Source organism: Ipomoea triloba, chromosome 7, assembly GCF_003576645.1.
Source record: "Ipomoea triloba cultivar NCNSP0323 chromosome 7, ASM357664v1".
NCBI lineage: Eukaryota > Viridiplantae > Streptophyta > Magnoliopsida > Solanales > Convolvulaceae > Ipomoea > Ipomoea triloba.
In genome coordinates, this window is record NC_044922.1 from 14366360 (window position 1) to 14378505 (window position 12146).

The 12146-nt window shown below is 32.8% G+C and overlaps 1 protein-coding gene across 1 annotated transcript; it reads right to left on the minus strand.

Annotated features, from left to right (window-relative positions):
* Nucleotides 1-5646: 5646 nt before the first annotated feature.
* Nucleotides 5647-12146, minus strand: LOC116026022. Its single transcript, XM_031267462.1, has 11 exons — nucleotides 11891-12146; nucleotides 11231-11431; nucleotides 10966-11147; nucleotides 10718-10800; nucleotides 10466-10629; nucleotides 10079-10203; nucleotides 9681-9953; nucleotides 7215-9448; nucleotides 6987-7095; nucleotides 6674-6754; nucleotides 5647-6028 (listed from the first exon to the last, which is right to left on the minus strand). Exons 1-11 carry the CDS (start codon nucleotides 12012-12014, stop codon nucleotides 5951-5953), a joined length of 3654 nt encoding a protein of 1217 aa, XP_031123322.1. The 5' UTR covers nucleotides 12015-12146; the 3' UTR covers nucleotides 5647-5950.

Consider the following 12146-nt stretch of genomic DNA (forward strand, 5'->3'; position numbering starts at 1 on the left):
GATTCTTGTGTTTCTCGTGTTTGTGTTCACGTTTCTGCGTTTTGTCAACTTGCGGTTCACAAGTAACCCGCATCACCAAGTCTTAACGCAGGACTAGAACATTCAAACCCTATTAGGAAACATTGAATTGAATGAGAATAGTTCAAATCAGTCTGTATTAGCATGCAAATATTCTCTTCAGATTTGAGAGTAGTTCAGAATTAAAAATTAGAAATTATTTATGACTTTCCAAGTGGAAAGTTAGATGTTCATTCTTTTGGGATGGATTCACTTTCCACCCAAATGAAGACAAGTGATTATACTCAAACCTACTTTTATTTTTAAAAAAAATTATAATGAACACCTGATTACCTGAATAACTCTGTCTAAGTAAATTATTAAAAAAGTGATCCATTTATCATCATACCAAATGCACTCAAAGAATATAAGTAAATTATTAAAAAAGTGATCCATTTATCATCATACCAAATGCACTCAAAGAATATTATATACAAACAATAAATTTTTTTGAAACCATTGGACATATTATACTTTTTAACTAAAATATAATATATTTTATATGAACTCATAAAATATATTATATTTTAATTAATTAAAAAATATTAAACATCTCATATGAGAGACGATTTTATATAGACTTATTCATATGCAAATATAATTAATTTCAAGGATAGTCCATTAACTATTACTTTGTAATATTTATCAACTTTTATCATTGACTTTTAATTTGACCATAATTGATCCCTTGACTATTGATTTTGTTTCATATTTAGTCTTCCCATTAGAAATTCGTTTAATCAGCCTTAGATTTAAGGATAAAATGTAAAAAATTAGCTAATGGGATCACCTCTACATATTTACATATTTAAGAGCGTTGAAACAAAGAATATAATCTCCTCAAATTTGGGTAGAGACTTATCATTTATCAATAGTCAAGTCCTCAAAGTTGGGTAGAGACTTATCAATAGTATAGTTCAAATTAACTTGTACATAACATGTTCTTCGTGCTCCCATTAATGATGAACCTAGTGTATGAAGTTCATGAACACAATTTGTTCATCTTATTAACAAACCAATTTTTATAACTTTACTCTAAATTTAAGAGTTACTAAATAAATATTTAACTGAAAGACTGAATTTAAAACAAAATCAATAATTAAGTGATCAAAGAATTTTCAATAGTACTCAAAAAAGTCAATAATCTTGTGGTCTAGTGGCACCTGGTTGCAGCCTCATGTGGAAGGGGGTGGGTTCAAGTCTTAGTGAAGGTGTTGCTGTCTCGTTGTGTTTCAGTAGGTTCTCATGAGATTTTTTTTTTTTGCTTAGTTATCACACGATGACACCTCTAATAGGGAAAATGCTAATTGCTTAGTAGGATTTTTTTTTTGCTTAGTTTTTTTTAGGGTCAAATGTTTAGTAAGATAATAATAATACTACGTAGTAGTAGTAGTAATAATAATAATAATAATAATAATAGAAAATAAAAAATATACATAGCATCCTAATCAGCACAAACTTGTTAGCCTACTAAAAATGCTAATTGTTCTTCTTTTTTTTTTTTTTTTTTTTTTCAGGTTCAAGGATGAATTTGGAGCTTATTCGAGTTTAGTAGTTTAATTGATATCCTCAAATAGTTCAATGGTCTATTTGTACCTCTTCTCTATGACTTATATAGTAAATACTAGTTTTTCTTATAGGCGATGCGCAAAAAATAGGTGCTCAATGTTAATATTTTATATTAAAAATTTAAATTTATTTAGATTTTAAATATTTAAATTATTGTAAATAATAATAATAATAATGTAAAATATTTTTATAAAATTTATATTTATATTTTAGAAAATAACTAACACATAACTCTAATATATAATGTGTATATATTATTATTATTAAAGAAAATAAGAAAATATATAGTGGATGCATGTGCATGGTAACAATAGTGGAAAAAATAACGGAAGTTATAACGGTAGGGGTATGTTTGTCTAATATATTGTAAAGTACAACTTTTATAGCATAATGTACAACAAAACTTAACGGAAAAAACGGACATAAATGAAGGGTATAACATTCATTCACACTTATTATGTTTTTAGAAATTTTACTCACTCTATCTTTATGGCAAATTATTGTGTGTACCATGATCCACATAACTGTGTGAACAATGAATGCAATATACATTTTTAATATACTAAAAATGCATTATTTGTGTAATGAATATATATTATTTGATTATATATATATATAGGTAGGGTTCCAATGAGATCACTTGTTTAGGTAAGATTGTGAGATCAGATCTTGTGCATTCATGTAATATTTTTTTAATGGTCTAGATTGATTTACACACACTACGTTCGCACACATTTAATCACCCATCACACACACTTCAACTTGAAATCTTAATCAATCTATACCATTAAAATATTTTGAGATCAAATCTTGTACATCAATCTAAAAAATTTGAATGGTCTAGATTGTTAGACACACCACTCCGTTCGCACACATTTAATCCCCGTTCGCACACATTTAATCACCGTTCGCACACATTTAATCACCGTTCGCACACACTTTAACTTAGAATCTTAAATCAATCTAGACCATTAAATTATTACATGGATGCACAAGATCTGATCTCACGATCTTATTTAAACAAGTGATCTCATATGATCCTAACTATATATATATATATATATATATATATATATATATATATATAATTATGTACTTCCAAATAATGTACTTTTTATATATGGTTCACATAAATTTGTAGAACATAGTCATAGAATAATGATTACTATAGTATTATACCCATCCAATTTACTAATTTTTTAGCCAATTCAATTTTTCTTTTTTCCATTATTTTCTTTAATATTTTCTTGTAATTTTTAAATTCAATTTTTTATACTTAATAGTAACTTTGATATATCTTTTAAATATATAAAGTTTATGCACTAATATTAAAATATAAAATTATAAATAATTTTAATTAGTTCTTGTTAATCAAACCTCACACATTTTTTTCACCTAGGCAAAGACTCTTATGAGACCGTCTCAATTAAGGATCCTCATCTGTGAGACAAGTTAGGTTCTTCATAAGTATTACACTTTCCTTCAATTCATAAATAATTTTTTAACCCTTGAATAATATATTTTGATTTAAAAGCAACAATTAGTTTATCTTGATTAGTATTACACATTTTCTCATAAATAACAATTAATTAATTTATCTCTGATTAATATTACAATAATTTTTCTCATAAATAATTCTTCAACTCTTAAATATTACATTTTGATTTAAAGAAATAAGAAGTACGGAATACATTTTTCTCTAAAAATATGAGACTTTCCTTCATAAATAACTTTCAATTTATCTCTAATTAATATTTCACTTTCATATTATAAGTATTACATATTTCATATAAACACAAACTGTTTCACAGATAATGATCCATGAAATAGTCTTGTATGAAATAGTCTTAACTTACAAGAGAGTCACCCACAAACTTACTCATACAGTACTCAGTTAACACTAACATCGCCATTAACAAGTTCTCTACTCCTTGTTTAAGAGACTTTAGTTGAAGAGTTTGTGGCAGACATTTGAGTAAGCTAAATATAATTACTTTTTAAACATAAAAGTGATAAAACAAAGGGGAGATCAGAATGTCTGTATATTATACAAGTATAGACTGCAAGTAAAACAAGGGATTGGCATCTTTGTCACGGCACCAATTCATGGGTGTCCATCATCATATCATCCAACCAATCATTCTTAACATCGCTATCTATCTATTTATCTATAGCTTTTCTCTTCTTTTTTTTTTTCTTTTCTTTTCTTTTGGGGGGTGAATCTATCTTTAGGTTTTGTCACGTCCAGAAAGTGAAATGTAGCAAAATGGCCGTGATTTCTGTGGTCCAACTTGTGCCTCTTGCCCTCTAGCGGCGGCAGCCTTCCCCTTTCCAGAACAATCGCACTTATAATATTATTACACATAGTGATGTTACATTTTTTAAAAACAAATTTAATTTGTAATATTCGTCTATTATTATTTTAATTTTTGAAGTATTTTTTGTTTAACTAGTAGTGTGAATTGAGCTACTTTTGCACAGAAATATATAATTTGGTGTTGAGTCTCGAAGTTAAATTGACTCGATATATATTTTTAGGGACTTGAAAGTAAGATCATAGAGTTTAGGATATAATCCGGTAAAGTCGAGAAACACACACATATATAATGTATAATACTTTTAAGGGAAAATGGCATCTTTAGTCCCTGAGTTATAGGGGTAGTGTAGACTCAGTCCCTGAGTTATGGGTGTATGCGAGTTTAGTCCCTCAGTTATTCGCGAAGTGGCGAGTTTAGTCCCTGGCCATTAAATTTGACGAAAAAATTAAAAAATATTCAAAATTTGAGGGATAAAATAGGAAATTCACATTTTATTATTCTTCTTATATCAAAACCACTTTTACAACATTATTTTTCACTTCTTAGCCTAATTATTTTCAAGATTTTTCATTTTTAAAAACATTTTAATAACTTTCAAATGACTTGTTAGGAACCTGACTTTCGTATAACACACTTAAAACTTAGCACAAATAAAGAAATGCATGATCATTGTATTTAGGTGTATGAAACACACTATCCTAACAAGTTTTTATCTTTTTACTAAGCAACAAATGTAATAAAATTAAAACTTTTGAGATTTTTTTTACACACTATCCTATCTCAAAAGTTTTAATTTTATTACATTTGTTGCTTAGTAAAAAGATAAAAACTTGTTAGGATAGTGTGTTTCATACACCTAAATACAATGATCATGCATTTCTTTGTTTGTGCTAAGTTTTAAGTGTGTTATACGAGAGTCAGGTTCCTAACAAGTCATTTGAAAGTTATTAAAATGTTTTTAAAATTGAAGAATCTTGAAAATAATTAGGATAAGAAGTGAAAAATAATATTGTAAAAGTGATTTTGATATAAGAAGAAGAATAAAATGTGAATTTCCTATTTTATCCCTCAAATTTTGAATATTTTTTAATTTTTTCGTCAAATTTAATGGTCAGGGACTAAACTCGCCACTTCGCGAATAACTGAGGGACTAAACTCGCATACACCCATAACTCAGGGACTGAGTCTACACTACCCCTATAACTCAGGGACTAAAGATGTCATTTTCCCTACTTTTAATATAGTTGCTAAATATATAAATTTTATATACTAATACTTGACATAATATTATGAAAAATCGAATTAAAAATAACTTCAGTCAAACTCCGTTAATCAAACTAGACACATAAAAATAACTTCAGGCAAGTTTCTAAGTTCGAGGAGAAACCTGTGCACCTTCTTCCGTTTGAGTCACGGATGATTCCCCCACAAGCTGCTCTGCCATCATCTCTAATTTGGAAATAGAGAATAAGTTTAAAATTTTTAATTAATTAGTTTTTGGACTTTAAATACATTGGTAATTATTGGCATTATGTATTTGTGTTTCATTTGACTGCCGCTCCAGTTCGATCATATAATATGTGTGACCAGCTGACCATATGCCCACCTAAACACGTAAATATTGAAATTTGGGAGATGGTGAATATAACCTAGGTCACATGCATAAACGCGTGTAAAATATAGTAATTTAAAAATTGATCAATTGTCATGAATTAAAAATAAATTGTTATAATATTCATAAGATGTTTTGAAATTTATAGTAAACATAACAATGGAGCACATTGCTAGGACTTTTTTTTCTATGTAATCTTTCATAAAATTACACTTTGCGTGGCTTCGCATTCTATTCCTAAGTCCCGTGGTGTGCATTATGCAATGTGAACTTAACAAAGGAACATTCTACAATATCGTACATTGTGGTTAAAAAGTTGCCCAGTGGTCTTGTTAGGTTAATTAAAAGAATGAGTCAAACCTAGCTAGCCGTCTAATTTAATTGATGGGAAAAATCAAGATGGTTCAGCCCCCCGATTGCGTGTGAACTTTGTACAATCGAATGGTCCAGCCTGATTGTTTTTCCTCCTCACCTGTAAACCAAAGCACATCACTATGTAAGGAAACTGTATAAATTATGATTATAAATCAAAGGAAGAAGCTGAGCATGAAAAATATGGGAACAAAAAACAATGAGGTTTCAAATAACTCTTTGTGACGAGGAAAATCCGCAGCCACTACTTAAAAGTGTGCATTAGATAAACCTCGTCTTGTGATCCTAGTCGACAAAAGACCACAAGGAAGTAAATCAGCCTAGGTTGTCCATAGTTGACCGGCTCAAACAAAGAGGGTTGAAATTCGTGACTTTGTGGTTACAAGTTGGTATACTTAGCCATCTTGGTTGGGATTACCCATAGTTTCGGATAATTTTTTGTTTCCATGAATGATGATTTTGCGGGTATATGTGAGAATGGATGCTAGTATAAGAATTGATAATTAACATGAACTGATCAAGTGGTTGACTCGTCCAAATTTACTTGGTAATAGTTTCATAATTTTTCACAACTAAAGTGAACATTTTACTACATAAAAGTGTATTGTTCGCATGAGAAGCCCTATTCATGTGTGGGTGCTCTTTATTTTGGAATCTGGATAACTATTCTAAGAAATCTTCTTTATATTGAACTGTTATCTTTGAGTAAAAACCATTAAAAGGAGTTCAGTGAGTAATGGCATACCGGTGACCATGGACTTGGCTCGGGTAGAGATTTATCGGGGGGTGAATTTTGTACAGCACCACCTTTCATGGCTAAAATATCCTGTAAAAACAAAGTACAGTAATCATTAATCAACATACTAAACAACTTGGAAACTCTAACAGTGAAAAAGTCTGTAAACTTAGGATTGTTCAAACAAATTTCCCCATTTCAAGTTAGGTGAGAGAGGGTAAAGAAAACAGAGGCAATATGGTACAAACAGAGACAGCTTTTATGAGGGATGTGCAATGTGGTACATGTGACAATTTAGATCATCATTGAAATAAGAATTTACCTCTCCAGCTGCTTCAATAGCTGCCAACCATTCATCAGAAAATGGAACTGCATTCCGAGGGGGTATTAGCGTAAGTTTACTTTTTGCCTTACCATCCTCAGGTCTCTTGCTGCCCAAAAAACAAAACAAGTTTGGTTATTACATATCCAAGGATAAAGGAGAAAGCTGCATGTACAGAAAGGGATTGGAATTATAATAAAAGAGAATCAGATCGATAATGTTACTTACATTGACAGAGTAGCATTCTCATTGTTTGTGAAACATTTGGCATTATCCAACTCAAAGCAAAGCTCACTAGCATGACTATTGATGGCTTCAGAGGTTTTCATTTCAGATTCATCTCCAAGAATATTCTGATCAAGTCCTTCATTACTCCTTGATGACTCCTGTTCACTTTCAACCAGGTCTATGCAAGCAGCAGATTCTCTTGAAATACAATTTTTGCTTGTCTGTGGTGCTGAATCAATATCCAAACAAGCAGATTTTCCATTAGGCAGTGTATCTAAAAGTAACACACTGTTTGTAAGTTCACAACCTTCAGGCAAAGAAACATTTCCTACATAATCTGATGGTTTATCCTCAATACGTAAATCGGAATCAAATGAATCTATTTTAGTGTCAATTCCTCCCATGGTGGGCTCCAAATTTAAAGCACTTGAGCTTACAGCTTCACTTCTGCTATCATCACTTAGTTGTGAAATGCAATCCAAGACTTGGTTTCTCTCGGATTCTTCATCAGATACAGTGCCTGTGCCTTGTCCAGGCAAGATGGGATTATCTGACTGTTCTAATTTCTCAGCTGAGATGGCACTATAATGCTGAATAGGCAAAGCTGATGAAGTAAGAACATTGCAGAGTTCAGCAGATGTCTTTCCATCAAGAGACTGAGAATGTTCAACTTCCAAGAGTAACCCTTCACTTGAGCCTTTTGATATGTATTCAGAATGATTCTTCTGTCCTACACTCTCAGAGAAATTTACTCGTTCACATTTTTGGGAGTCTTCAAGCAACTCACTGTCATTTATCTTTACAATTTGAGTACCATTGTTAGGATTGTCATAACACTTGTCTATTTCCTTTGCTGAAAAATCATTCTTCGCTACACACACGTCATTATTTAGTTTGATGCTTCCATTTAATGATTCAGGGGTTCCGGGAACCACTAACTTCAATGTTTCGTTAGATAAAGCAAATTTTAGATGCGGAGATGCTTTGTCAAAGATATCAGGACTCTCAACTGAATGGGAATCTTGGGCAGGATGCAGAAGTACATCATCATGGAAGACTTGTCCAGCAATCATAACAGTATCAATTTCAGCAATAATTCGTGCTCTTTGAACATCAAATTCATTATAATCAGTTGCATCTTTTCCATTTAGCTCAATAGATGAAACAGTCTTAGAAACCTTTTCTTCCTCGGCTTTCACAGCCCTTAAACACTCGTGAATGGTATTCTTGAAACTATGAGCAGACAGGATCTCTTTTGAGGTGTGAAGTACTGAATCTCCTAAATCTGACTTAACACTTCCCTCATTTCTGGTAGCATTTTCTTCTGAAGACTGAATATGTAAGTTATCAGTTGGGAAAGCAGAGTTCTTAGTTTCTACTTTAGTACAGGTTAAACCTATGAGATTTGGATCTGCAGAATCTTGAGAACCATAATTCTGAAATTCTCTACTTAACTTGTTCAAGCAGTGCTCTGTTACTGTAGCATAGTTATGCCCAATAAGAATCCGATCAGCTTCAAATGCACATGACTTCTTATCAGATTGTTCCTCAGGTAAACCACCAACATCCTGACTACCACTTACGGGACAATTTGAAATCATCTCCTCATCACCACATATATCCATATCCTCAGACTCGCTGTCAGAAAAAGAACCATCAAATGAGACTGCAGTTTCTGCTCTGAAGGTATCCATTGCATGTGCCAAACTGTTTTGCTGGGAGACTAATTGATAATCTTCCAAATCTGACCTACTAGAGCCTCTACTTCCTTGAGAACCAATGACCTTAGGATCATCTTTTTCCAAAGTCTGTCTACATTCTCCAGTATTTAGAAGTTCCTTGCCATTCATCCATGATTCTGTATCTTGTTGGGACCCAATTTTTTCATTTCTGACCTCCCCATGATCATTTACCTTTCCATCAACATCACTGACATTATGCTTTTCATTCTTATCACTTAAAAGCTTGGGATTCCCATAATCACATCGAGCCTTCAGCCTATTCTTTAGTGCATCATCATCATCCAAGCAGGCTTTGATTGCTTTTTGAGAATCGGATGCTCCAGAGCAACCCAACCTGGTGCTTATATTCCTACCATCCATTGTTGCTATGGTGTCATTGATTTTTTGACCTCCCACTACAAGCGGTGGCCTGAGATCACCAGATTTGTACAGCTTTTGTACACTAGACTCTGCATTTCTCTGTGATAGCCTGTGTGTCTCAGAAGCTTTCGGCTGCACTTAAAGTTTTTATAGGGAAAAAGAAAAGATCAGATGGTTCGAATCACTCCAAAGTGCTGGTTTGGCACAAGTTAATCTACTCCCCAAAAAAAAATGCAAGAGCTGGCCAAACACTAAAAGAGTAAAGAAAAGAAAAATTAAAAGAAAAACTGCTAAGCCTAGACAATAGAGAAAGCATCTTTTTTTTTTTTTTTGAGAAGCTCAGATCAGACAATAGCAGTCATACCTGACGAAAAAATCCTAGTGATGGTGATGGCATTCGCAAACCTGATGGCTTTATTGTCTGGATTTGTGCATGTTGCAAGCTCCGAACAGATGTAAAGGTGTTCTGCAGACGAGAAACAGCAGGTGGTGCAGATCCATCCTGGCCCTGGGATGAAGGTATGCTACTATATGCAGCCACAGGATCTGGTATCACCTTTAAACTGGTATTACCATTTTTTCTGATTGGTAACAAGGATGAAGAGTTTGATAGATTTATGTTCAATGTTGATATGTCCTGTGCAAATTTGGATTCAATGAGAAGTATTAGGAATTTCCTGGTAAGGTAACGGATAATATAGAATGCAAGGTAGGTTATCTTTTGCAATTTCTAGAATAATGAGTTAAAGACATGGTTTATACAGAATCTCCTTTCAGATGAGCGGCTAGAGATAAGTCTGGTGGAATAGAACCATCCTTTGCTTTTTTTTGTCCACTTTCTGCATTTCTTAAGGAGCTCTTTAACCAGTATTTTCTCTGGACACTGACTGCAACACAAGCAAAGAGAATGTAAAAACATCAGGGTGCAAGTTTTTAGTGCCTTTTATAATTTGAAACTACACACATGCTTATTGAAATTATCAACCTGTTTTCATTTGTTTTTAGTTAAGTCGGTCTATCTGTGTCAAAAGAAATGAATACTTTTAGCCTTTCAAAAAAACTAAAAGTATTCATTTCTTTTGACACAGATAGACCGACTTAACTAAAAACAAATGAAAACAGGTTGATAGAAAGTAACAGAGAAATAACCTGGATCAGAAATCTTTTTATTCTGCAAAGGACATGGTCCAGGCATTGTACTCTTGGAATTTGTAGTCATTGAACATGAACCTGGCTTTGAAACTTGAAACTTTGGTAGTTTAGATTCCTTGATTGCAGCTTTACTGACATTTATATTTGCAGGCCTTTTTAATGTGCAAAGCATTAAGGTTACTCAAAAGCTTCAAACTTGGATGAAATAAAAACTAATCAATTTGGGGATAGAAATAATTGAAAGGATATGATGTTGAAAACAAAGGTCTAGGACAGCCACCACCCATAGAGCTAGTTCTTCCATTTGGAGTTGCAAACACTTTATGTGAAGACTGGAAACACAAGTATTCCAGGGAAAAGGGAAACAAAAGCAGTAAGTTAGATTAAACTCATATTTGAATAAATAAATAAATAAGACTTCCAATATTCGATCAGCATTAACAGTACAAGTTCCGAGCATGCTTCCCAAAGCTCATGAATGTTAACCAAAAACATACCTTTTCCCTATCTTCTTTTGAAGATGTAGCTGAAATTTCTTTGCATACATTCTTTTTAATTGACTTCATTGAAGACGGTGCAACATTTCTTAGAGACTTGGTAGATTGTGGGGTTTTCCTTTCTTCAATGGGAGACAAGCCCCCTCCACTGATCATAGATAGTTCCATTGGATCCAATACACCTAAGGGAACCAAACAAAAAAACAAGTAAATAAATAACCAGAAGTTTGGGGTGCAGTGACTTAATAATACAAAACACAACCACCTTCTTCAGTAAAAAAGGCTTTATTCCATGCTAAACTTTTCCTCAAGTTGTAGCCACCAGTCTTTTTCCTCTTCATTTTGAGTGGCTCCATACTCAACTTTTGTACTTCTGATTTGCTTGTACTTAAATTCTCTTTGTTGCTGCCATCCTTAAAAAAAGAACAACTTGGAGTTTCTGGGTCTGTACTAACCTTCAAGGCCTCTGTAGAATGGTGAAATGAGCAATTAATTCCCAATTAATAATTTCAAGCCTCAGATAATAGGCTATAGCAGTTTTCAATTTTAAATGTTTTGCATTGGCTATTTTGTTTCCTGTTAAAGTAAATTGATTATCCATAACATGAATCAGTCAAAATTCAACTGCATCTCAGAATAAAATGTGATTCAATCAGGTACAAGCTACTAAAAGCAAAACATAAAAACCTTGGAGAACACCATTGAACAAGAAAACGCACAAAAATCTAGAAACTGATGATAGTGCATTACATTGAGACAATTCATTCAGATAATCACATGAAAAATTCAAATAAATCAGAGTAAACCCCTAAATGTTTTGCAAAGCGAGTCAACATATAACGGAAAGCATTGAACCACGCAAAAAATCAACCCTGGATATATAATTTAGCATAAATAGAATAAGAAAACGCGATGAGGAACTGACTAATAGGAGAAGTGAAAGTAGATTTGGAGCAGAGATCTTTGGGTGTGGCATCCAGCTCGGGGTTGCGTGGGAGCTGAGAATCGTCGTCTCCAGAAATTTCAGAGACTGAGAGATCCGACTCCATTCTTCCTTCTCTCTCTCTCTCTCTGTGTATTGACAGCTAGTGGATAAATGAGTGCGTGGCTGTCGGCACAATGGATAAACGTGAAAGGTTGAAGAGTTACGAAAAGGAAGAAAGAAGAGGAGATATGGCGTT